At 50.7% G+C, this 24,637-nt stretch overlaps 1 protein-coding gene across 1 annotated transcript in view; it reads left to right on the top strand.

The window, feature by feature from the left end:
* The window catches only part of LOC104044312 (IgGFc-binding protein-like), a 30,463-nt gene that overhangs the window by 4,394 nt on the left and 1,432 nt on the right, over window positions 1-24,637 (top strand). Inside the window, exons 8-18 of the mRNA XM_064440605.1 lie at window positions 7,411-7,484; window positions 9,288-10,535; window positions 11,827-12,143; window positions 12,843-13,173; window positions 13,596-14,191; window positions 15,608-16,172; window positions 17,062-17,654; window positions 19,759-20,332; window positions 20,879-21,078; window positions 22,481-22,861; window positions 23,061-23,347. Coding sequence (XP_064296675.1) covers window positions 7,411-7,484; window positions 9,288-10,535; window positions 11,827-12,143; window positions 12,843-13,173; window positions 13,596-14,191; window positions 15,608-16,172; window positions 17,062-17,654; window positions 19,759-20,332; window positions 20,879-21,078; window positions 22,481-22,861; window positions 23,061-23,347 — 5,166 coding nt within the window. The remainder of the gene's footprint in view (window positions 1-7,410; window positions 7,485-9,287; window positions 10,536-11,826; window positions 12,144-12,842; window positions 13,174-13,595; window positions 14,192-15,607; window positions 16,173-17,061; window positions 17,655-19,758; window positions 20,333-20,878; window positions 21,079-22,480; window positions 22,862-23,060; window positions 23,348-24,637) is intronic.

Genomic DNA, 24,637 nt, shown 5'->3' with positions numbered 1-24,637 from the left:
ACGGGCGTAGGGCGGGGTCGCACGGAGGGATGCATCAACCCCTACCGGAGCAATAAAACTGCAGCTGAGACATCACGGCTCCCGTGTCGGCTTCGTTTCTCGCGCGTGTCCGTGCGCTTGTAGGGGGTTTTGGGGCTGGACGGCCGCAAATGCGTCATTTTTTGGCCGCTTTGCGCAGTAATTTATGGGGTTTTTGCATTCTGTGTGCATGAATTTACAATTTTTTGCCCTCTGCACACACAAATATATGGGGGGTTTGTGTCTCTATACACGAATTTAGGATTTGTTGCCCTCCGCGCCCATGAATTTATGGTTTTTTTTGGTACCCCAGGCATGCGATGATGACTTTTTGCCCGTTGTGGGCACAAATTTATGATTTTTCTTGCCTGCACGTTCAGGAATTTGTGATTTTTTTGCACTCTGGGCACAAATTTATGATCCTTTATGCCTCTCTGTCTGCATTTGTGATTTTTTTTTGTATCTGTGTGCACAAATTTATGATTTATTGCCCTCGGTGTGTGTGAATTTATTATTTTATTTACTCTATGTGTAAAAATTTATTAAGTTTTGCCTTCTGCATGCAAAAATTTATGATTTTTTTGGCTTTTTTGTGCACAAATTCATGATTTTCACCCTCTGTGTGTAAGAATTGATGATTTTCTTCCCTCTCTCTGCACAAGTTTATTAAATTATTTTTGCCTGGGTGCATGGATTGAATTTGTTGGATTCTACGTGGAAACATTTATGACGTTTTGTCCCATTTTTATGAATCTATGGGGTTTTTGCCCTCTGTGTGGTAGGAATTCCTGATATTTTTTTTGCACTATGTGCACAAATTTGTAATTTTTGCCCTCTTCGTGCATAAATTTACCATTTTTTTGCCATCTGTGAGCACAAATCTCTTCTTTTTTCTCATTCTATGCACATGAATTTTTTTTTTGCCCGTATGTGTGATTTTTTTTGCACTCTGTGCATAAATTCATGATTTCTTGTGTTTTATGTCACATGTTTATGATTTTCTTCCCCTCTTCTGCAGAAATTTAGGAATTTTTTTTGCCCTCTGGGAGCACGGGAGGGAGAATTTCTGCTCTCAAGCTTTCCCTGCCTGCGAAAAAGTGTCACATGGCTTTCTGAAAATAAAAAAAAGGGGAAAAAAAAAGGAAAAAAAAGCAGAAAAAAAAAAAAGCTCCAAACTCAGGGTCTCTGAGCAAGAAAAAAACCCAACATCCAAACCCAATATGCCAAAAAATTCTTTCCAAATCCTCTGGCCTCATTTTATTTGTGATAATCCTGGATTTTCCCTCTGTTTATGGTCATTTTCCTACAGGGACACGAGGTCTGGGTTGTGCCAAAAGCCCAAGTGATTAATTTAGGGGAAAAATACAGATTTTACAGGGGGAAAAAAATCACCTAAAAACCCCAAAGTGGGAAATTTTTGACTAAAGAGGAGTTTTTTTTCCCCCAAGGAGGAAGCGGCTGTGCCCGCGGCCGACACCCGCCCTACACCGTCCGACAGCACCCCACGGGGGAGGCGCCGGCACCCACAACCCACCCGCGTGTGCCCTGAACACCCACCACGGGCGACGCTGCGCAGACCCGCCGCGCCCGCAACGCGCGACAGGCGACGCGGCCCGAGCACGCCCGGATCCCCCCAAAACACCCTCTGACGTGGCACAACACGCGTGACGTGGCACAAACACCCCCAAAACACGCCCTGACGTGGCACAACACACAAACACACACAACCTGACCCAAACACCCCAACGCTTTGCACCCACAACAAGCTCTGACATGACACAACACACACAACCTGGCACAAACACCCCAAAATATGCTTCGACATGACACAACACACAAAACTTGGCAAAAACACCCCAAAAACCCACAACATGCCCTGACGTGACACAACACACACACACACAACGTGGCATAAACACCCCAAAACACACTTTGACGTGACACAACACACAAACACACACAACCTGGCACAAACACCCCCAAAACACGCCCTGACGTGACACAACACACACACACAACCTGGCACAAACACCCCAACGCTTTGCACCCACAACACACTCTGACATGACACAACACACACACACACACAACCTGACCCAAACACCCCAAAATATGCTTTGACATGACACAACACACACAACTTGCCTCAGACACCCCCAAAAACCCGCAACACGCTCTGATGTGACACAACACACACGACTTGGCACAAACACCCCCACAACATGCTTTGATGTGACACAACACACAAAACTCGGCAAAAACACCCCAAAAACCCACAACACGCCCTGACATGACACGACACACACACACACACACAATGTGGCATAAACACCCCAAAACACACTTTGACGTGACACAACGCAAAAACACACAACCTGGCCCAAACACGGCAACACTTTGCACCCAAAACACACCCTGATGTGACACAACACACACAATGTGGCACAAACACCCCCAAAACACGCTCTGACGTGACACAACACACACAAGTTGGCACAAACACCCCAAGACACACTTTGACGTGACACAACACACACAACTTGCCTCAGACACCCCCAAAAACCCGCAACACGCTCTGACGTGACACAACACACACAACCTGGCACAAACACCCCAGCAACGTGCTTTGACGTGACACAACACACACAACGTGGCACAAACACCCCAAAAACCCACAACACGCACTGACGTGACACAACACACAAAACACACACAACCTGGCCCAAACACCCCAACGCTTTGCACCCAAAACACGCTCTGACGTGACACAACACACATGACTTGGCACAAACACCCCAAAACTACGCACCCACAAAATGCTTTGACGTGACCCAACACGCAAACACACACAATGTGGCACAAACACCCCAAAACACGCCCTGACGTGACACAACGCACACACCATGGCATAAACACCCCAAAACACACTTTGACATGACACAACACACAAAACTTGGCACAAACACCCCAAAAACCCACAACACGCCCTGACGTGACACAACACACACACACACACACAACGTGGCATAAACACCCCAAAACACACTTTGACGTGACACAACACACAAACACACACAACCTGGCACAAACACCCCAAAATTTGCACCCACAACACGCCCTGACGTGACACAACACACAAAACTTGGCACAAACACCCCAAAACACGCGCTGACGTGACACAACACACACACACACAAGTTGGCACAAACACCCCAAGACACACTTTGACGTGACACAACACACACACACAACCTGGCACAAACACCCCAACGCTTTGCACCCACAATACGCTCTGACATGACACAACACACAAAACTTGGCACAAACACCCCAAAACACGCGCTGACGTGACACAACACACACACACAACCTGGCACAAACACCCCAACAGTTTGCACCCACAACACTCCCTGACGTGACACAACACACACAACGTGGCACAAACACCCCCAACAACATGCTTTGATGTGACACAACACAAAAAACTTGGCACAAACACCCCAAAACCCACAACACGCTCTGACATGACACAACACACACACAAGTTGGCACAAACACAAAGACACACTTAGACGTGACACAACACACAAACACACACAACCTGGCCCAAACACCCCAACGCTTTGCACCCACAACGTGCTGTGAGGTGACACAACGCACACCATGACACAAACACCCCCAAACATTGCACCCACAACACGCCCTGACGTGACACAACACACACACACACACACAACGTGGCATAAACAGCCCAAGACACACTTTGACGTGACACAACACACACACACAACCTGGCACAAACACCCCAACGCTTTGCACCCACAACACACTCTGACATGACACAACACACACACACACACAACCTGACCCAAACACCCCAAAATATGCTTTGACGTGACACAACACACACAACTTGCCTCAGACACCCCCAAAAACCCGCAACACGCTCTGATGTGACACAACACACACGACTTGGCACAAACACCCCCACAACATGCTTTGATGTGACACAACACACAAAACTCGGCAAAAACACCCCAAAAACCCACAACACGCCCTGACATGACACGACACACACACACACACACAATGTGGCATAAACACCCCAAAACACACTTTGACGTGACACAACGCAAAAACACACAACCTGGCCCAAACACGGCAACACTTTGCACCCAAAACACACCCTGATGTGACACAACACACACAATGTGGCACAAACACCCCCAAAACACGCTCTGACGTGACACAACACACACAAGTTGGCACAAACACCCCAAGACACACTTTGACGTGACACAACACACACAACTTGCCTCAGACACCCCCAAAAACCCGCAACACGCTCTGACGTGACACAACACACACAACCTGGCACAAACACCCCAGCAACGTGCTTTGACGTGACACAACACACACAACGTGGCACAAACACCCCAAAAACCCACAACACGCACTGACGTGACACAACACACAAAACACACACAACCTGGCCCAAACACCCCAACGCTTTGCACCCAAAACACGCTCTGACGTGACACAACACACATGACTTGGCACAAACACCCCAAAACTACGCACCCACAAAATGCTTTGACGTGACCCAACACGCAAACACACACAATGTGGCACAAACACCCCAAAACACGCCCTGACGTGACACAACGCACACACCATGGCATAAACACCCCAAAACACACTTTGACATGACACAACACACAAAACTTGGCACAAACACCCCAAAAACCCACAACATGCCCTGACGTGACACAACACACACACACACACACAACGTGGCATAAACACCCCAAAACACACTTTGACGTGACACAACGCACAAACACACACAACCTGGCACAAACACCCCAAAACACGCGCTAACGTGACACAACACACACACACACAAGTTGGCACAAACACCCCAAGACACACTTTGACGTGACACAACACACACACAACCTGGCACAAACACCCCAAAATTTGCACCCACAACACGCCCTGACGTGACACAACACACACACACACACACACAACGTGGCATAAACAGCCCAAAACACACTTTGACGTGACACAACGCACAAACACACAAAACTTGGCACAAACACCCCAAAATTTGCACCCACAACACGCCCTGACATGACACAACACACAAAACTTGGCACAAACACCCCAAGACACGCGCTGACGTGACACAACACACACACACAACGTGGCACAAACACCCCCAACAACATGCTTTGATGTGACACAACACAAAAAACTTGGCACAAACACCCCAAAAACCCACAACACGCTCTGACATGACACAACACACACACACAAGTTGGCACAAACACAAAGACACACTTAGACGTGACACAACACACAAACACACACAACCTGGCACAAACACCCCAAAAACCCACAACACGCTCTGACATGACACAACACACACACACAACGTGGCATAAACACCCCAAAACACGCTTTGATGTGACACAACACACACAAAAGTTGGCACAAACACCCCATAACACACTTTGACGTGACACAGCACACACAAACACACACAACCTGACCCAAACACCCCAACGCTTTGCACCCACAACGTGCTGTGAGGTGACACAACGCACACACCATGGCACAAACACCCCCAAAACACACTCTGACGTGACACAACACACACACAAAAGTTGGCACAAACACCCCAAAACACACTTTGACGTGACACAACACACAAACACACACAACCTGACCCAAACCCCCAACGCTTTGCACCCACAACGTGCTGTGAGGTGACACAACGCACACCATGACACAAACACCCCCAAACATTGCACCCGCAAGAACTGACGTGAAACACCCACCCCCCCACCCAGAACTTGGCACAAACACCCCCAAAATGTTGCCCCTACAACGCGCCCTGACGTGACGCGACACCCCCAACAACAACAACTTCGCACGACCCCCCCCAACCGTCCCTCTAGTCCCAAAAGGTATTTTTTGGGGGAAAAACTCTCCCTCCCCCCCTTTTTTCCTTTTTTTTTCTGCTTTTTTTGGCCCATTTCTGCAAAAATAATAAACCCCAAACCCACCCATTTTGTCCCCCTCACCCCCGCTTGCAATTTTGGGGCAATTTCAACCTCTCCATCAATAAAAAAAAATCTCTATTTAATAATTCTGGGGGTTTTTTTTGCCGTTTGCATCAACCCCCGGCCTGACTTTAATCAAAACAATATTTTCCTCCCCGTTTTTCACCTTTTTTGCTTGCCAAAAATGATGTCAAAGCTCCGGGTGGGTCAGTCCCTCGGGGTCGTCTGTAGTTGTCATTTTCTTTTTTCCCATTTCTGCAAAAAATAATAAAGGGAGGAGCAGGAGGCGGCTGCCCCAGGGTCGCTCTCGGCATTTGCATCAAAGATTTAAGGACAAACTGGAGCTTTTTGGGGCTGGATAAAAAGACAGAGGCAGGTAAGGTTAAATTTATATATTATTTTAATTTTTTTTATACATATATAAAAATGAATTTAATTTTTTTTGTGGCAAAGAGCCCAAAGTGTGAACGCACATCTGGAAATTCCTCAAATATCCTCCCCAGCCCTGGGTTTGTTCCCAGTAGCAGCTGAATTTGACTGTTTCTGGGAGGATTTAGGCAGGAAAAAGGGGGGAAAGGGGGGAGGAGAGGGAAAAAAGGGGGAAGAAAGGGAAAAAAGAGGGGATCTGGGGGGGGGGAAGGGAAAAAATGGGGCAAAATAAACAAGGGAAATAGGGAAGAAAAAGAAAAAGAGGGAAAATGGAAAAAAGGGGGAAGGAGAAAAAAAAAGGAGAGAAATGGTAAAAAGGAAAAAAGAGGAAAAGGGAAAAAAGGGGAAAAGAGGAGAAAAAAGGGGGGAGATGGGGGGGGAAAAGCAAATATGGTCAGAGGAGAGCTTGAATTTTGTAAAAAATTCGGGGGGAGCCAAACGCAGCGTTTCCATGGAGACGGGACATGATGGGGGGGGCGGCCTTGGATGGGGGGAGGGTGGCCGTAAGTGGCAGAAACAAGCAGATTTTGGGTTTAGGTGCAAGTGCAATAAAATATAGATTTTTGGGGGGTGGGTGTATGTGCAATAAATTATGATTTTGGGGATGAGTATGAGTGGGGAAAAAAAAACAGGTTTTGGGGGTATACGTGAGTGGAAAAACCAGGCTTTTGGGGCAAACGCGATAAAACACTCATTTTGTGGATGATTCCAAGGACATAAACCGCAGATTTTTGGGGAGACGTGTGAGTCCGAGCGCAAAAACGTGTTGAATTTTGGGACTTGTACGAGCGCAATAAACCTCAGAATTTTGGGCCATGGGCAAACACAAATGCAATTAAAAAAAAAAAATAAATAAAATCAGGTAATTGGATCATTTTCTTACCTTCTACAGCCAAAACATGGATGGCAGCCCGGGCCTGGGAAAAGCTGATGTGCTGCTGCGGGTCTGGACTGTCGTGATATGGGGTGAGTCCAAACAGGGTGGGGAATTGTAGAATTACCTGTAAAATACACACACACACACAAAAAATTGTGAATCGTCTCAAAATATGATTTTCCAGTGCAAGAAGCCACGTTTCACCCCCACCCCCGTACTCTGAAATGATTGAGAAGAGTCGAAATTCCCCCTGTAACATGTAGAGGGGAAACTAAGAGGCAAAGAGCCCACCCAAGGCATGTTTGGGGAGGATTGGATGAAAATAGGGCAATTTTCCCCCTGGTCACAACCCAGCGCCAGTCGTGGTCCTTCTGAGCCCGGCTGCCCACATTCCCACCCCCGTGGCCTTTCGGAGGTGAAAGGGGACACCTTAAAAATCTCAATTGCTCCCTTCAAATTCCTCTGTCGGGCACAAAACCCACCCAAAAACCTCATCTTTTGCCCAGGGAATTAATTGTTATTTCGTCAAACTGCTTGTTGTCCCAGTTATAGTCCTCGAAAGGAACTCCTTCAATTCAACATTTGTTCAAACCAACAGACCTTGTTTCTCCAACTTGATAAGCCATCAAATCAATAGTTCGTCAAACTGAAAGTCCATCAGATCAATAGTTGATCAAAAGTCCATCAAATCAATAGTTCATTAAATCAAGTCTATCAAATCAATAGTTTGTCAGAGTAAAAGTCCATTGAATCAATAGTTCAGCAAATCAAAAGGCCATAAAATTAATAGTTCATTAAATCAAGGGTATAAAATCAATAGTTCATCAAATCAATACTTAATCAAATCAATACTTAAATCAATAGTTGATCAAATCAAAATTCCATCAAATCAATAGTTCATTAAATCAAGTCTGTAAAATCAATAGTCCATCAAATCAAAAGCCCATCAAATCAATAGTTCATCAGATCAAGAGTTGATCAAAAGTCCATCAAATCAATAGTTCATCAAATCAATAGTTTGTCAGAGTAAAAGTCCATCAAATCAATAGTTCATCAAATCAATAGTTTGTCAGAGTAAAAGTCCATTGAATCAATAGTTCAGCAAATCAAAAGGCCATAAAATCAATAGTTCATTAAATCAAGGGTATAAAATCAATAGTTCATCAAATCAATACTTAATCAAATCAATAGTTGACCAAATCAAAATTCCATCAAATCAAAATTCCATCAAATCAATAGTTCATCAAATCAATAGTTCATTAAATCAAGTCTGTAAAATCAATAGTTCATCAAATCAAAAGCCCATCAAATCAATAGTTCATCAGATGAATAGTTGATCAAAAGTCCATGAAATCAATAGTTCGTTAAATCAAGTCTGTAAAATCAATAGTTCATCAAATCAATAGTTTGTGAGATTAAAAGTCCATTGAATCAATAGTTCATCAAATCAAAAGGCCATAAAATTAATAGTTCATTAAATCAAGGGTATAAAATCAATACTTCATCAAATCAATAGTTAATCAAATCAATAGTTGACCAAATCAAAATTCCATCAAATCAAAAGTCCATCAAATCAATAGTTCATCAGATCAAGAGTTCATTAAATCAATAGTTCGTCAGGTCAAGTCCATCAATTCAATAGTTCATTAAATCAAGTCTCCATCAAATCAATAGTTTGTCAAATCGAAACTTCATCAGATCAATAGCTGATCAAATCAAAATTCCACCAAACCGAAAGCCCACCGAGCCGCTGTTCCTTATCTGCCAAGACTAGACCAGGTGCCACCCCGGGCCCAGCCTGGCTCTTGGTGCCCAGCCTGGGCTGCCAGAGCTGACCTCAGGGGTGACGACGGCACTGACGGCAAATTCTCCTCTTCCCGCAGCTTTTCTAGGTGTTTTTTACTTGCCCGGCGTCGCCGCGCCGGCTCCGCATCACCTGGGGGAAGACTTTGTGGTGGCCTTCATGCAAAACGGTTTGCAGCAGACCCTCAGCAGCGACTTCAAGCTGCTCATCACAGGTTATTCGCCCTTCACGTCCGTAACCATCTCCATGAAGAAGCCGGGCTTGAGGATGACGGTGCAGACAACCACAGGCCAAACCATGCTCGTGAAGATCCCGCCCCAAGCAGAGATGGTGGGGATGAAACTCTTCGACAACGCCGTGGTGGTGAGGGCCAACAACGCCATCTCCTTGGTGATGGTCAACGAGAAACCCACCTCGGTTGACTCAGCCGTGGTCTACCCGGTCCACAGCTGGGGCAGGGAGTACCACGTTGTGACGCCCAACGTCGGCACCGACCACTACGGCGAGTTCGTGGTGGCCGCTTGGGATGAGCCCACCACGGTTGACGTGCACCTCAAAGCCACGGTGACCTACCAAGGCCGGTCTTACCCCCGGGGCTCAGTGCTCCCCATCAGGCTGGAGCCCTTCCAAGCAGCCCAACTCCAAAGCCCCTCTGATATGTCTGGCACAAGAATCGTGGCGCAGAAACCTGTGGCCGTCTTCACCGGCCACACTTGCTTGGCCAGGTTCACCCACTGCGACCATTTGGTGGAGCAGCTCCAGCCCGTTTCCAGCTGGGGCACCACCTTCATCGTACCGCCGTTGCCTTTCGAGACTCAGTCCGATATCATCTACGTCTCCACCTCCCAACCGACGCGCGTGGAGTCTCAACACGGCGTGACCAAGGCCGTCCGGCAGCTACGGCCCAGCCGGTCGACGCTCTACGGACTCCAAGCCTTAAATACTTTGTACCTCTCCGCCGACGCCGGCATCCAGGTTATTTTTTTTGCCGACGGAGGTCATAAAGACGCCATCTCTTACGACCCGTTCTTTATGACCGTCCCAGACATCTCCAGCTACTGCCAATCCTACAACATCTTTGCCCTGGACGATTACGATAATTACGCCCTGCTGATAGCCAAGACCTCGGAGACATCCGGGTTGACGATCAACAAAACGCCGTTGAGAAACGTCGCGTGGAAACCGGTCCCCGGCACCGATTACTCCTGGGCCGGGCACGGTTTGGGCAGGCAATTCGCCGTCCATACGGTGGAGCACAAGACGTCCCCCTTCGGGTTGCTCAGCGTGGGGATCCGACAGGAAAAAGCCTACGGGTCGGCGGCCGTGTGCGACAGCGGTGAGCGCCCCGAGGCCGCCTCCAGCTCCCTCCGCCCCCTTTTTGCTTCCCTCCTGCAAATCGAGTTCATCCCTCCGAGCCAGGTGCCGGTCACATCCCCTTTCCATGCCCATGGCTGATAAACCCTGAGCTTGCACCTAGAAAAGTATCTAAAATTAGCTATTTTTAGCCAAAACTGAGCTTTTCTCTCGTAGCACAAGGATAGGCAGGTCTGAAAGGGGATAATTCATCCAGCATGGCTTTGGAGGGGATAATTCTTCTATAGAAATATCATTTATAAGTAATCTATAAATAAATATTCTATAAATAATCTGTAAAGTAATAATCTATACTTAAATAATCGATAGAAGGAGCCTCAAGCGATCAACCCAGACGTTCAAGTCTAAGCTTAAGGTGGCTAAACCTACCTGGGATAAATGTTTATCTATGAATAATCTCTAGATAAATAATCTATAATTAAACAATCAATGAAAGGAGCCTCAAATGATCAACCCAGACATTCAAGTCTAAGCTTAAGGTGGCTAAACCTACCTGGGATAAATGTTTATCTATAAATAATCTCTAGATAAATAATCTATAATTAAACAATCAATGAAAGGAGCCTCAAATGATCAACCCAGACATTCAAGTCTAAGCTTAAGGTGGCTAAACCTACCTGGGATAAATGTTTATCTATAAATAATCTCTAGATAAATAATCTATAATTAAACAATCAATGAAAGGAGCCTCAAATGATCAACCCAGACATTCAAGTCTAAGCTTAAGGTGGCTAAACCTACCCGGGGTAATTTTTTATCTGTAAATAATCTATAAATAAATAAGCTATAAATAAACTGTAAAGTAATAATCTATAATTAAATAATCAATTGAAGGAGCTTCAAGTGATCAACCCAGATGTTCAAGTCTAAGCTTAAAGTGGCTAAACCTAACTGGGATAAATTTTTATCTATAAATAAATAATCTATAATTAATCAATCAATGGAAGGAGCCTCAAATGATCAACCCAGATGTTCAAGTCTAAGCTTAAGGTGGCTAAACCTACCTGCGATAAATTTTTATCTATAAATAACCTATAAATAAATCATCTATAATCAATCAATGGAAGGATCCTCAAACGATCAACCCAGACGTTCAAATCTAAGCTCAAAGTGACTAAACCTCCCTGGAATAAAGCTCCCCTTTAATACAGGAGAGAGCTGGAGGTACTGGTTGACCGCCCACGGCGTCAGTGCCGCCTGCGGCACCCTCGAGGCCGAGTCACCCCCCACAAACCATTTGTGACCTCTTCCAGATCCCTGCCGGCTCGTGCGGTGCCGCGCGAAGGAGACGTGCAAGGCGGAGAAGGGGGCGGCCGTGTGCGCGCACGACTACATGGGAACCTGCACGGGGTCACCGTCGCTGCAGTACCACACCTTCGACGGGGTGACCGTGGGCATCCGGGGCGGCTGCGCCTACACCGTCGCCAAGTATTGCGGCAACGATCCCGCCCTGGTGCCTTTCGTCGTGGCGGAGAAGAAGAGCGAAGGCCACGCGGAGGAGTGGTTGACCAACGTCTACGTGTACAACTACAACATCTCCATCCACACAGGAGAAGGAGGCAAAATACAGGTGGGTTTTTCCAGGCTGTGCCAATTCCGGACAAAGCCTTTCGCGCCGAGTGGAAAAAGGGTAAAACGTCGCGGCGGGAGAGGTTGAACTATTTAAAAAAAAAAATAAAAATGAGGGGAGATCCACCAAAACCACCGAGTATTGGGAAATTCTGCATTACAAATCAAGGCGTGGCGAAGGAAGGGTGTTTTGTACCCAGCTCGAGTTGCCCTCAGAGGTGTCTCCCATTAAACCATGCTCAACTTTTGGTCAACATCACGAAAAAGGGAATTTTATGTATGTAGTTCATCCATGAGGTTGGCGTTATCTGTGGGGTCCACCAACCACGGAGGCCTACCGCAAACAAGGAGCCTAGGTGAGACTTTAGTCTGTTTTGCAAGGTTAGAAGAGGTTTTTTTTCCCAGCTGTCCGGTTGGATGGTCTTAACATAAACGGGGTTTTAAGCTCAGAAGTCGAAGGAGATGGTTCTCCCATGACACACTGGCGTTTTGATCTTTTCCTGCTAAAGCATATCTACAAGACATGGGGCAAAACTGATGGTTTATGCCCATAATTGCTTCTTCCTGAAAGAAATTTCTCTTTCTCATTGTATTTATATGATTATTTTTTTTTTTCCGGGGGGGAGGGGGATGTTTGCGCGCTCTTAGCAAAGCCACCACCCGATGCGATTTAATCCTCCTTCTTCTCCTTTCCTCCAAGGTCAACAACAAACTCACCAACCTACCGGCCACCCTGGAAGCGGGGAAGATCCAGATCTCCCAAAACGAGGGTCGGACCATCCTGCAAACGGATTTTGGGCTGCAGTTGACCTACGACGACGACCGGGCCGTCATGGTGGCGGTGCCCAGCAGCTATTTTGGGGCCACCTGTGGACTCTGCGGCAACTTCAACGAGGACACGGAAGATGAGATGACATTTTCCAATGGAACTCAAGCTTCCAGTGTGGAGGATTGGGCCGAGAGCTGGCGAGATCCCTCCTGCCAGGATGATTGCGGAGACCAGGGGATGCTGCAGGGCACGGAAGGCTGTGGTGAGCTCAGATGGGGGGGTCCCTGAGCATTCTGGGGAGAAAGAAGGGGATCTGCATGAGGATCTGGCTGTGGGGGTACCTTAGAGTTGCTGCCCGGCCCACCAAGTTAATGCTTGTAGGCATCAACTTAGTCAACACCTCCAGCATCAGGGAAGGGTTGTGTTGCTCTTTTCATGCCAAACCACCCCCAAAATCCACCTTAGCTGATGTCAGATGTCCATAAAGCACAGAATTATGTAGGGGTTTTCCTGAGGGCCCCCCCCACGGGATGTCTCATGGACTGGGAACCGCTTGTAGGCATCAACGAAGCCACCACCTCCAGCGTAGGAACCCGACGTCCCTCTAAGGAAAGCGTTTAGCTCCTCCCTTGTGTTGCCCCCTTTTTTTTTTTGAGCTCTTCTTCTCAAATATCCTCCCCACAGCCCAGAAGTGCCCCAAAAACAGCCGCTTCGAGGCCTGCGGGACGGCGTGTCCCGCCACCTGCGCCGCCCCCGAAGCCCCCGCGTCCTGCGGCGAGCCGTGCAGGCCGAGCTGCCAGTGCAACGAGGGCTTCGTCCTCCACGAGGGCGCGTGCGTCCCGGCCGAGACCTGCGCTTGTTTCCACGACGGCCGCTCCTACAACACGCGGGAGGAGTTTTGGGAGGACGGGAGGTGCCAGAGCCGGTGCCGATGCGAGGCAGGGGGCAAGGTGGCTTGCAAGAAGGCCGGCTGCAAGGCCCACGAGAAATGCGTCATGGTGGACGGCGTCCCCAGGTGCCAGGCGAACAAGTACTTCACCTGCATCGGGACGGGCGATCCTCACTACACCACCTTCGACGGGTTGCGATACGATTTCCAAGGGACTTGCATCTACCAGTTCGCAGCCCTTTGCACCCAGGACCCCAAACTGGTCCCTTTCACCGTCACGGTGGAGAACAACAACCGGGGCAGCAAAGCCGTGTCCTTCACCAAAACCGTCACGTTGGAGGTCTACGGCAACCTCATCAGCATGAGCCAGGAGCATCCGCGCAAGGTCAAGGTAGGGGCCTGCCGAGGCGTGAAATTTGCGCCTAAACGGCTGATTTGCTACGTTTTTCCCCCCAAATCCCCCCTTTTTATGGTCACGCGCGCCTCCGTAGAGGCATCAATTCCTGCCTGCCGCCTCCAGAGGGAGCCCTCAGCGCCTCGTTTGGATTTAAACACTTTATTTTTAAACACTTAACGCGGTTCGTGTTAAAAAAAAGAAGGAAAAAAAAAAATCCCCACGCCTTGTTTATGGCGCGCTGGAAACAGCCCGTTTTCGCTCTGGCGAACCAAGGGGGTGTAAAATACCCATGGCAAAGAGCAAAAACGCTTCCCCGTCAAGACTTCGCTTGGCGTCTTCGGCTTCCTTTTCTCTCGCTCCCACGCGGCTCTCGGAGCTCAGCTTTCCTCTCTCGCCGACAGCGGCAAACTGACTCAATCCGTTCGGGAAAGGTTCAGATCCCGCCTTGTTCCAGCCAGGGTTGCACAAAAGGCTTGGCTACAGCTTCTCCTCTCCTTTTTTTTCCCCCTGAAAAATCATATTTTCCACTTCGTGTCGAACGCCGGGCCTGAAAATCCTCCCCGCGCAAAAGGGTTTTACAGGAACACCCAAATCTCAAGCGATTTGAGTTTTGCCTGGAAATTCTCCTTGGGCAAAATATTTACTGAAATATTTACTTGGCTGATTTGAATTCGCCCAAAAACCCTCCCCGTGCAAAAAGGCTTTGCAAAACCCCTCAAATTTCACCTGATTCGCATAAAAAACCCTCCCTGTGCAAAAAGGTTTTGCAAAACCACTCAGATTTCACCTGATTCTCATAAAAAAACTTCCTGTGCAAAAAGGCTTTGCAAAACCCCTCAAATTTCACCTGATTCGCATAAAAATCCTCCCTGTGCAAAAAGGCTTTGCAAAACCCCTTGAATTTCACCTGATTCGCATAAAAAAACTCCCTGTGCAAAAAGGTTTTGCAAAACCCCTCAAATTTCACCCAATTCACATAAAAACCGTCCATGTGCAAAAAGGCTTTGCAAAACCACTCAAATTTCACCCAATTCACATAAAAACCCTCCCTGTGCAAAAAGGCTTTGCAAAACCACTCAGATTTCACCTGATTCTCATAAAAAAACTCCCCGTGCAAAAAGGTTTTGCAAAACCACTCAAATTTCACCTGAGTCACATAAAAACCCTCCCTGTGCAAAAAGGCTTTGCAAAACCACTCAAATTTCACCTGATTCGCATAAAAAACCCTCCCTGTGCAAAAAGGCTTTGCAAAACCACTCAAATTTCACCTGATTCACATAAAAACCCTCCCTGTGCAAAAAGGTTTTGCAAAACCCCTCAAATTTCACCTGATTCGCATAAAAAACCCTCCCTGTGCAAAAAGGCTTTGCAAAACCACTGAAATTTCACCCGTTTCGCATAAAACCCCAGCTCAACGGCGCCTTCGTGACGCTCCCGTTCGCCCAGCACGGCCAGTTCGAGCTCTACCACAGCGGCGTCCACGGCTTCGCCCGCACCGCCTTCGGCTTGCGGGTCAGCTTCGACTGGCACAGCTACGCCCGCGTCATCCTCCCCGACGCCTACGCCGGCGCCGTCTGCGGCCTCTGCGGCGACGCCAACGGCGACCCCGACGACGACTTCGTCGCTCGCGGCGGCAGACGGGCCGCGGATGAAATCCAGCTGGCCGACAGCTGGAAGGTGGGAGACGTCCCCGGCTGCTCGTCCGGTTGCGTCGGGGATTGCCCGACGTGCGACGAGGAGCAGAAACAACCCTACCGCAGCGACGGCTATTGCGGGGTGATCGCCAGAGCTGGGGGGCCCTTCCGGGCTTGTCACCCCGTCGTCGACCCCGCGCCCTTCCTCGAGGATTGCGCCTTCGACGCCTGCCACTACAAAGGCCACCGGGACACGTTGTGCAAAGCCGTCGCCGCCTACGTGACCGAGTGCCAGAGCCACGGCGTCGGCGTGGAGCGGTGGAGGACGCCGTCCTTCTGCGGTGAGCAGGGCCAGGAGGGGATTCCGCCCCCCACCCAGCTCCTCTTCCCCGTAAAAATAAAGGGTTTTGAGCCCAACCGCCCACCTTCGGCTTTGCCAAAGCCAACGGAAAACTCCAAACACCTCCAAAATTGGCTTTATTTACCCCGTTTCCAACATCTTGCAATGCGGTGACTTCATGCCCGCCCTCCGCAGCCCCGAGGCCGAACGATGAGTTTAGATAACAACTACGGGTGGGGGGTGGGGGGGGGAAAATTCCCCCTGACTCGTTTCCAACGCAAAATTCATCCCTTCCTTCAGGCAACGGTGCGAAATAAACCCCCGGGTTCTGCCCTCCTGCAAGGGGGGGGCGACACAAAATCAGTCCCTGTTGCTCTCCAGAGCGGTATTGACGCTCACCCCACCCCAGCTTTGCTCGGATTTGCACCCTAGGCTTTGGGCCGATGGAGAAATAGGGTTTATCAGCCCTGTTTCCCACCCTTCCTTCTAGAGAAAGAAATGACTTTTCTTCTCTCCCTCCGCGCCCCCGAGGCCAAACGATGAGTTCAGACCCGAATACGGACGCAGGAAAACTCCCTCCGGCTCATTTCTGAAGCAACATTCGTTCCTCCGTCCTGCAACGGAGCAAAATAAACCCAAATTGCCCTCCTTCGTGCGAGGAAAGAGGAACACAAAATAAATCCCCATCGCGTTTCATTAACGCAAGGGAAGGGGAAGGGCAAAAATCAGTCCCCTTTGCCCTCCAGAGCGATATTGAGGCCCCACCGCCGAAGAGTTGCTTAATTCCCCCCCCCCCCCCAACCCCAAGCTTCGGTGCGATGACGGAAACGCGACGCTTTCGGCCCCAAATCCAAGCCGGGCTTCACGTTTTGCTCCTCTGCTTCTCGCAGGCGCCTCCTGCCCCCGGCATTCACACTACGAGCTCTGCGGGAGCAGCTGCCCGGCCACGTGCCGGGGCCGAGGCATCCCCGAGGGCTGCGCCTCGGTGCCGTGCACCGAAGGCTGCTTCTGCGACGAGGGCTTTGTCCTCAGCGGCGACGAGTGCGTGCCGGCGGGCGAGTGCGGCTGCGAGCACCGGGGCCGCTACTACAAGAAGGGCGAAGCTTTCTACGCCTCGTGCCGGGAGAGGTGCCGCTGCGAAGCCGACGGGGCGGTGGAGTGCGAGGAAGGCTTCTGCGGCACCCACGAGGAGTGTCGGGTAGAGGACGGGGTGCTGGGGTGCTACCCCACCAGCTACGGGCGGCTGGTGGTGTCGGGCGACCCGCACTACGTGACGTTCGACGGACGAGCCTTCGACCTCCGGGGTTCCTGCACCTACATCCTGGCGCGGCTCTGCAAGCCGGAGGCGCGGCTGACGAACTTCTCGGTGCTGCTGGAGCATGACGTGGGCGGGCGGGGCAACGCGGCGCTGGTGAAGAAGGTGGTCGTCTCCGTCCACGGGTACGCAGTCAGCATGGAGAGGGGACGGAAGTGGGAGGTGATGGTAAGTCAGGAGGGCCCCGCGCCCGGGTGCAGGTGGGCGTGCAAAATCTGCGGTGTACACGTGCGCGCAAACTCCCGTGGTGCGTGCAAACTCCCTCTGTGCATGCAAAAGCCCTCGGTGCGTGCAAAATCCCTCGGTGCGTGCAAAATCCCTCGGTGCGTGCAAAATCCCTCGGTGCACGCAAAAGCCCTCGGTGCGTGCAAAATCCCTCGGTGCACGCAAAAGCCCTCGGTGCGTGCAAAAGCCCTCGGTGCGTGCAAAATCCCTTGGTGCACGCAAAATCCCTCGGTGCCTGCAAAATCCCTCTGTGCACATAAAATCCCTCTGTGCACATAAAATCCCTCTGTGCACATAAAATCCCTCTGTGCACATAAAATCCCTCTGTGCACACAAAATCCCTCGGTGGGTGCAAAATCCCTCGGTGCACACAAAATCCCTCGGTGCATGCAAAATCCCTCAGTGCACACAAAATCCCTCTGTGCGCACAAAATCCCTCTGTGCACACAAAATCCCTCTGTGCACGCAAAATCCCTCTGTGCACACAAAATCCCTCGGTGCACGCAAAATCCCTCGGTGCGCACAAAATCCCTCTGTGCACACAAAATCCCTCGGTGCCTGCAAAATCCCTCTGTGCACACAAAATCCCTCTGTGCACACAAAATCCCTCGGTGCACGCAAAATCCCTCGGTGCATGCAAAATCCCTCGGTGCACGCAAAATCCCTCGGTGCGCACAAAATCCCTCGGTGCGTGCAAAATCCCTCGGTGCACATAAAATCCCTCGGTGCACACAAAATCCCTCTGTGCACACAAAATCCCTCGGTGCATGCAAAATCCCTCGGTGCATGCAAAATCCCTCGGTGCACGCAAAATCCCTCGGTGCGTGCAAAATCCCTCGGTGCGTGCAAAATCCCTCGGTGCACGCAAAATCCCTCTGTGCACACAAAATCCCTCGGTGCATGCAAAATCCCTCGGTGCGTGCAAAATCCCTCGGTGCACGCAAAATCCCTCGGTGCACGCAAAATCCCTCAGTGCATGCAAAATCCCTCGGTGCACGCAAAATCCCTCTGTGCACACAAAATCCCTCGGTGCATGCAAAATCCCTCGGTGCGTGCAAAATCCCTCGGTGCACGCAAAATCCCTCGGTGCACACAAAATCCCTCGGTGCACGCAAAATCCCTCTGTGCACACAAAATCCCTCGGTGCGTGCAAAATCCCTCGGTGCGTGCAAAATCCCTCGGTGCACGCAAAATCCCTCAGTGCGTGCAAAATCCCTCGGTGCATGCAAAATCCCTCGGTGCACACAAAATCCCTCAGTGCGTGCAAAATCCCTCGGTGCCTGCAAAATCCCTCTGTGCACACAAAATCCCTCGGTGCATGCAAAATCCCTCGGTGCACACAAAATCCCTCAGTGCACACAAAATCCCTCTGTGCACACAAAATCCCTCGGTGCGTGCAAAATCCCTCAGTGCGTGCAAAATCCCTCGGTGCACGCAAAATCCCTCGGTGCGTGCAAAATCCCTCGGTGCACGCAAAATCCCTCTGTGCACACAAAATCCCTCGGTGCGTGCAAAATCCCTCGGTGCGTGCAAAATCCCTCGGTGCGTGCAAAATCCCTCGGTGCACGCAAAATCCCTCGGTGCACACAAAATCCCTCAGTGCGTGCAAAATCCCTCGGTGCCTGCAAAATCCCTCGGTGCCTGCAAAATCCCTCGGTGTGTGGAAAATCTTTCGGTGTGTGCAAAATCCCTCTGTGCACACAAAATCCCTCGGTGCATGCAAAATCCCTCGGTGCACACAAAATCCCTCAGTGCACACAAAATCCCTCTGTGCACACAAAATCCCTCAGTGCACACAAAATCCCTCGGTGCACACAAAATCCCTCAGTGCGTGCAAAATCCCCTGCGCACACGTGCATGCACACGCGCCCGGAGCGTGCAACATCCCTCCCCCTGTAAGTCAGGGCGCCTCTGCCCCTCAGCGCACCCGCACGCGCGCGTGTGCAATCCCCCCCCTCCCCGCGCTTGTGCACGCCGCATCCCCCCGGCGCGCCGCCGCCGCGGCAGGGTCTGCAAACCCCCTCCCCACCCGCCGTGCTCCTCGCAGGTGGGCGGCGAGCGCTACACGCTGCCGCTGGTGACGGAGGACGGGAAGCTACGGGTCGGCCAAGAAGGGAACAACATCGTCCTCCAGGCGGCCGCCGGCCTCCGCCTCCTCTACGACGCGGCCACCTACCTCCTCATCACCATCCCCGACTCCTACCGCGGCCGCGTGTGCGGACTGGGCGGCAACTTCAACGGCGACCCCGGTGACGACTTCCAGCTGCCCGGCGGCTCCCTGGCACAGAGCACCGAGGAATTTGTCGCCTCCTGGAAGACGCCGACGGAGAGCGGAGGCTGCGCCGACGGCTGCGACGGCAAAGCCTGCCCCACCTGCGACGCCACCGCCGCTGCTCCCTACGGCGCGGGGGATTCCTGCGGGCTCATCCGCGACCCGGCGGGGCCTTTCGGGCCGTGTCACCCCCGGGTGAGCCCAGCGGAGTATTTCAACCACTGCCTCCACGACGTCTGCGCCGCCAACGGCGCCCGCGAAGTCCTGTGCCACAGCCTCCAAGCCTACGCCGCCGCTTGCCAAGCCGCGGAGGCCGAGATCGGCGGGTGGAGGACGAGCGCTTTTTGCCGTAAGTGCTCCAAAATATCTCCACAAAGCCGCTCCGGCCGCTCTTTTCCTCCAAAACCCTCCGATTTTGCCACCCTGCCTTTTTTTCCCCCCCGCCCCCTGCTGTCAAGGCGTTATCCGGACCAAGACGACATACAAATGGCCTGCGTGATGTCATGCAAGGCTGCCTTTTGCTTAACTCCCCCCCAAAATCTATCAAATAGCCCAGAATTTATTCTCAAACCTCCCCCAAAACCTCATTTTGGGGTTTCAATCACTTATTTCCCACCAAAAACACCCCAGAAAAAAGAAATTCCAGGTCACCCCCCCCCCAAAAAATATATTATTTGTGTTAAAAGAGTTCAAAACGCCCTGATCGGTGCCACGGAGATGCTTTCACTGGGACGTTAAAACCAAGATCAGGTTGTTTTAGCACCTCGGAGCCATCAGAGGTGCCCAAGACCGTTGGTGGACGCCCCATTGGGTCAACAAAAAAAACAGTCATGATTTTTTGGGGGGGCGTAATAATAGTATTTCTCCCTCTTTTTTCCCCACCCCCCGCCCCCAGCCCTCTCCTGCCCACCCCACAGCCACTACGAGCTCTGCACCCGAACCTGCGCCTTCACCTGCGCCAGCCTCTCCGTGGCGGCCCCGTGCAGCTGGACCTGCTTCGAGGGCTGCCAGTGCGACGATGGGTACCTCTTCGACGGCCAAGCCTGCGTGTCCCCGGAGCAGTGCGGCTGCGTCACCCACGGGCGGTATTTCAAGGTGAGGTTGAGCGTCGAAGCTCGGCGTTGGGGTTTTTTTTGGGTGGAAATCAGATTGGGGAGAGATTGTGGGGTGGGTTGGCCCATCTGGATGATGCAACTGGTTTGGGGATTTAGTCTTTGATGGGATAGGTTGTCCCAGCTCATCGAGGCAACTGGTTTGGGGATTCGACCTTCAGTAGGTTCTTCCATGGTTTGGGGACTCGACCTTCAGTAGGTTCGTCCATGGTTTGGGGAGTCGACCTTCAGTAGGTTCTTCCATGGCTTGGGGAGTCGACCTTCAGCAGATTCTTCCATGGTTTGGGGAATCGACCTTCAGTAGGTTCTTCTATGGTTTGGGGAGTCGACCTTCAGTAGGTTCTTCCATGGTTTGGGGACTCGACCTTCAGCAGGTTCTTCCATGGCTTGGGGACTTGACCTTCAGCTGGTTGTTCCATGGTTTGGGGACTCGACCTTCAGTAGGTTCTTCCATGGTTTGGGGACTCGACCTTCAGTAGATTCTTCCATGGTTTGGGGACTTGACCTTCAGTAGGTTCTTCCATGGTTTGGGGACTTGACCTTCAGCAGGTTCTTCCATGGTTTGGGGACTTGACCTTCAGTAGGTTCTTCCATGGTTTGGGGACTCGACCTTCAGTAGGTTCTTCCATGGCTTGGGGACTTGACCTTCAGTAGGTTCTTCCATGGTCTGGGGACTTGACCTTCAGTAGGTTCTTCCATGGCTTGGGGACTTGACCTTCAGTAGGTTCTTCCATGGTCTGGGGACTTGACCTTCAGTAGGTTCTTCCATGGCTTGGGGACTTGACCTTCAGTAGGTTCTTCCATGGTTTGGGGACTCGACCTTCAGTAGATTCTTCCATGGTTTGGGGACTTGACCTTCAATAGATTATCCCAACTCGATGATGTAACTGGTTTGTGGCCTCACTTATGGATGAGTTGGGTTGTCCCATCGAGTCGATGCAACTCCCTTGGGGGTCTCCATCTTCAGCGAGGTAGGTTGTCCCATCCGGATGATGCAAGAGGTTTGGGGACCCATCTGGGGAGGTGGGTTGTCCCGTCTAGGTGATGCAATGGATTTGGGGATTCTGACTTTGATGAGGTTGGTCGTTCCATTTAGTCAATGCGACTGGTTTGGGGGCTCAATCTGCGGTGAGGTGGGTTGCCACTTCATTTTAAGGAATTATGGGCAAAGTAATGAAATCAATAACGTCCTAAAATGTCTATTTTTGCTCGGCTGGACGAGGGGAAAAAGGACGATTCATTTGTTGACTTGCACAAACTCCACCAACTCAAGCTCATGGTTTTTTCTCTCTCTGGGATTTCACCCCCCCTTGAAGGCAGGAAATTCCCCCCAAAATTTGGAGGCGGTCTCCATGTGGGTTAACCTCTGAGCTTTTCCTCTCTAGGCGGGTGAGACCATCATCTCCAGCAACTGCTCCACAAAATGCAATTGCCACCCGTCCCGGGGGCTTGTCTGTGAGGACGTGCGGTGTCCCCCGGGCGAGGCCTGCGCCACGCGGGACGGGGCGCAGCAGTGCGTCAAGCGGGAAGGCCGGTGCCGCATCTCCCCGGGGGCTTCTTTGACCACGTTTGACGGCGCCGGGGGAAAGCTCCTCGCCAGCGGCACGTACAAAGTGGCTGCCCTTTGCAACGAGAAGTCACCCGATTGGTTCAAGGTGGTGGTGGAGGTCAGCGAGTGCCGGGACGACGGCATCCCGGCCGCCGTCGCCGTCTTCGTCTTCTTCCGCGAAGCTTTTATCACCGTGAATAGCAACATGGAGGTGTGGGTAAGCCGGGGCAGGGCATGGCCAACCCTTGAAGACGAGCAAGATGAGTCATGAAATTAAGATGGATTTTGGGCGGGGTTTATCCTCCTTTAGGCACCCGTAAGCGCTCAACCCCGACGATATCTTTGTGCTGTACTAATTTTATGGGGCGCTCTGGGATCTTTTTAACCTTATTTCCGGCATTTCAACCTCGCTGCAGGTGAACGGCCTTTTCACCCGCCTTCCCGCTGCGGTGTCCAAAGCCATTTCCTTGAGCGCGGTGGTGGGGAACGTCACCATCTCCCACACGTCGGGGATGGACGTGCTCTTCAGCCCCAGCGGGGAGGTGACAGTGACCGTAGGGTCCGCCTTAATCAACCGGCTCTGCGCTCCCTGTGGCAACTTCAACGGCGACCCCCGCGATGACCTGAAGCTGCCCGACGGCCGGACTGTGAAGACCATCGCGGACGTTGTTGACGCCTGGAAAGCCAGGGATTTTGCGGGATGGTGAGTGACCCCAAAAGGCGCCCCTCCCCCCCCAAAAAACCCCATGGGTTGATTTTATTTTTAAGCCTGGGCAAGCAAGAGGGTAGGGAATGACCTCCATGGGGGCATCGATGGGTTGGGCTAGGCAGCATCCGGGAAGGACTTCTCCATCTTCTTTGGTTTCATCCACAGCGACTGACACACACACCCAAGGAAATTATTCTGGTAAGTGACTCTTCTCCTTCACTGCCGCATTTCATGCTACAAACGCTCCTGCGGCCCCGTGATTGGATGAGGCTTAGTTTGTTTGACCCTTCCCTAATTAATTACCTGAATAATTGGGGGGTTTTGGTGCCTCAGCGTGGACCAGGCTTAGAGACACCTGTATGAAGAGTGGCCACCCAACGCCTTAGCTTCGATGTAGGGCCTCCTGTATAAAATGGGTATCGACCAAAATCACGGCGCCCGGGAAAGTTTTTCTTTGTAGAAAGAAAAAACGAGCCAAGATCGAGCTGAAAATTGGTTCTTCGGTGTCCCGTGGGATGCCTTCGCTGTGCTTCGGGTTTGTGCCCATGAGAAGCAGAAAGAGGCAAACACGGGGTGGCTTTGTTGACTATAGATAGATTTCATCGAGTGTAGAGCGGTCCTGCTGAACACAGGGTAGTTTTGCCCCAAAATAGATTGATCTGGCTGAGCGCAGGGCCTTCTTGCAAAATACAGAGCGGTTTTAGGGCAACTTTGCCAAATATAGGGTGGTCTTGCCTAATACAGAGCAATCTTGCCCAATATAGGGTGATCCGGCTGAACACAGGGCCGCCTTGCCAAATATAGAGCGATCTTACAGAATATAGAGTGATCTTACAGAATATGGAGTGATCTTACAGAATATAGAGTGATCTTGCCAAATATAGAGCGATTTTACAGAATATAGAGCGATCTTGCCAAATATAGAGCGATTTTACAGAATATAGAGTGATCTTGCCAAATATAGAGCAATTTTACAGAATATAGAGCAATTTTACAGAATATAGAGCGATCTTGCCAAATGTGGAGCGATCTTACAGAATATGGAGTGATCTTGCCAAATATAGAGCAATTTTACAGAATATAGAGCGATCTTGCCAAATATAGAGCAATTTTACAGAATATGGAGTGATCTTGCCAAATATAGAGCAATTTTACAGAATATAGAGCGATCTTGCCAAATATAGAGCAATTTTACAGAATATGGAGTGATCTTGCCAAATATAGAGCAATTTTACAGAATATAGAGTGATCTTGCCAAATGTGGAGCGATCTTACAGAATATAG

This window comes from Phalacrocorax carbo, unplaced genomic scaffold (genome assembly GCF_963921805.1).
Source record: "Phalacrocorax carbo unplaced genomic scaffold, bPhaCar2.1 SCAFFOLD_136, whole genome shotgun sequence".
NCBI classification, from domain to species: domain Eukaryota; kingdom Metazoa; phylum Chordata; class Aves; order Suliformes; family Phalacrocoracidae; genus Phalacrocorax; species Phalacrocorax carbo.
This window is presented reverse-complemented; position numbering and strand designations above follow the sequence as displayed.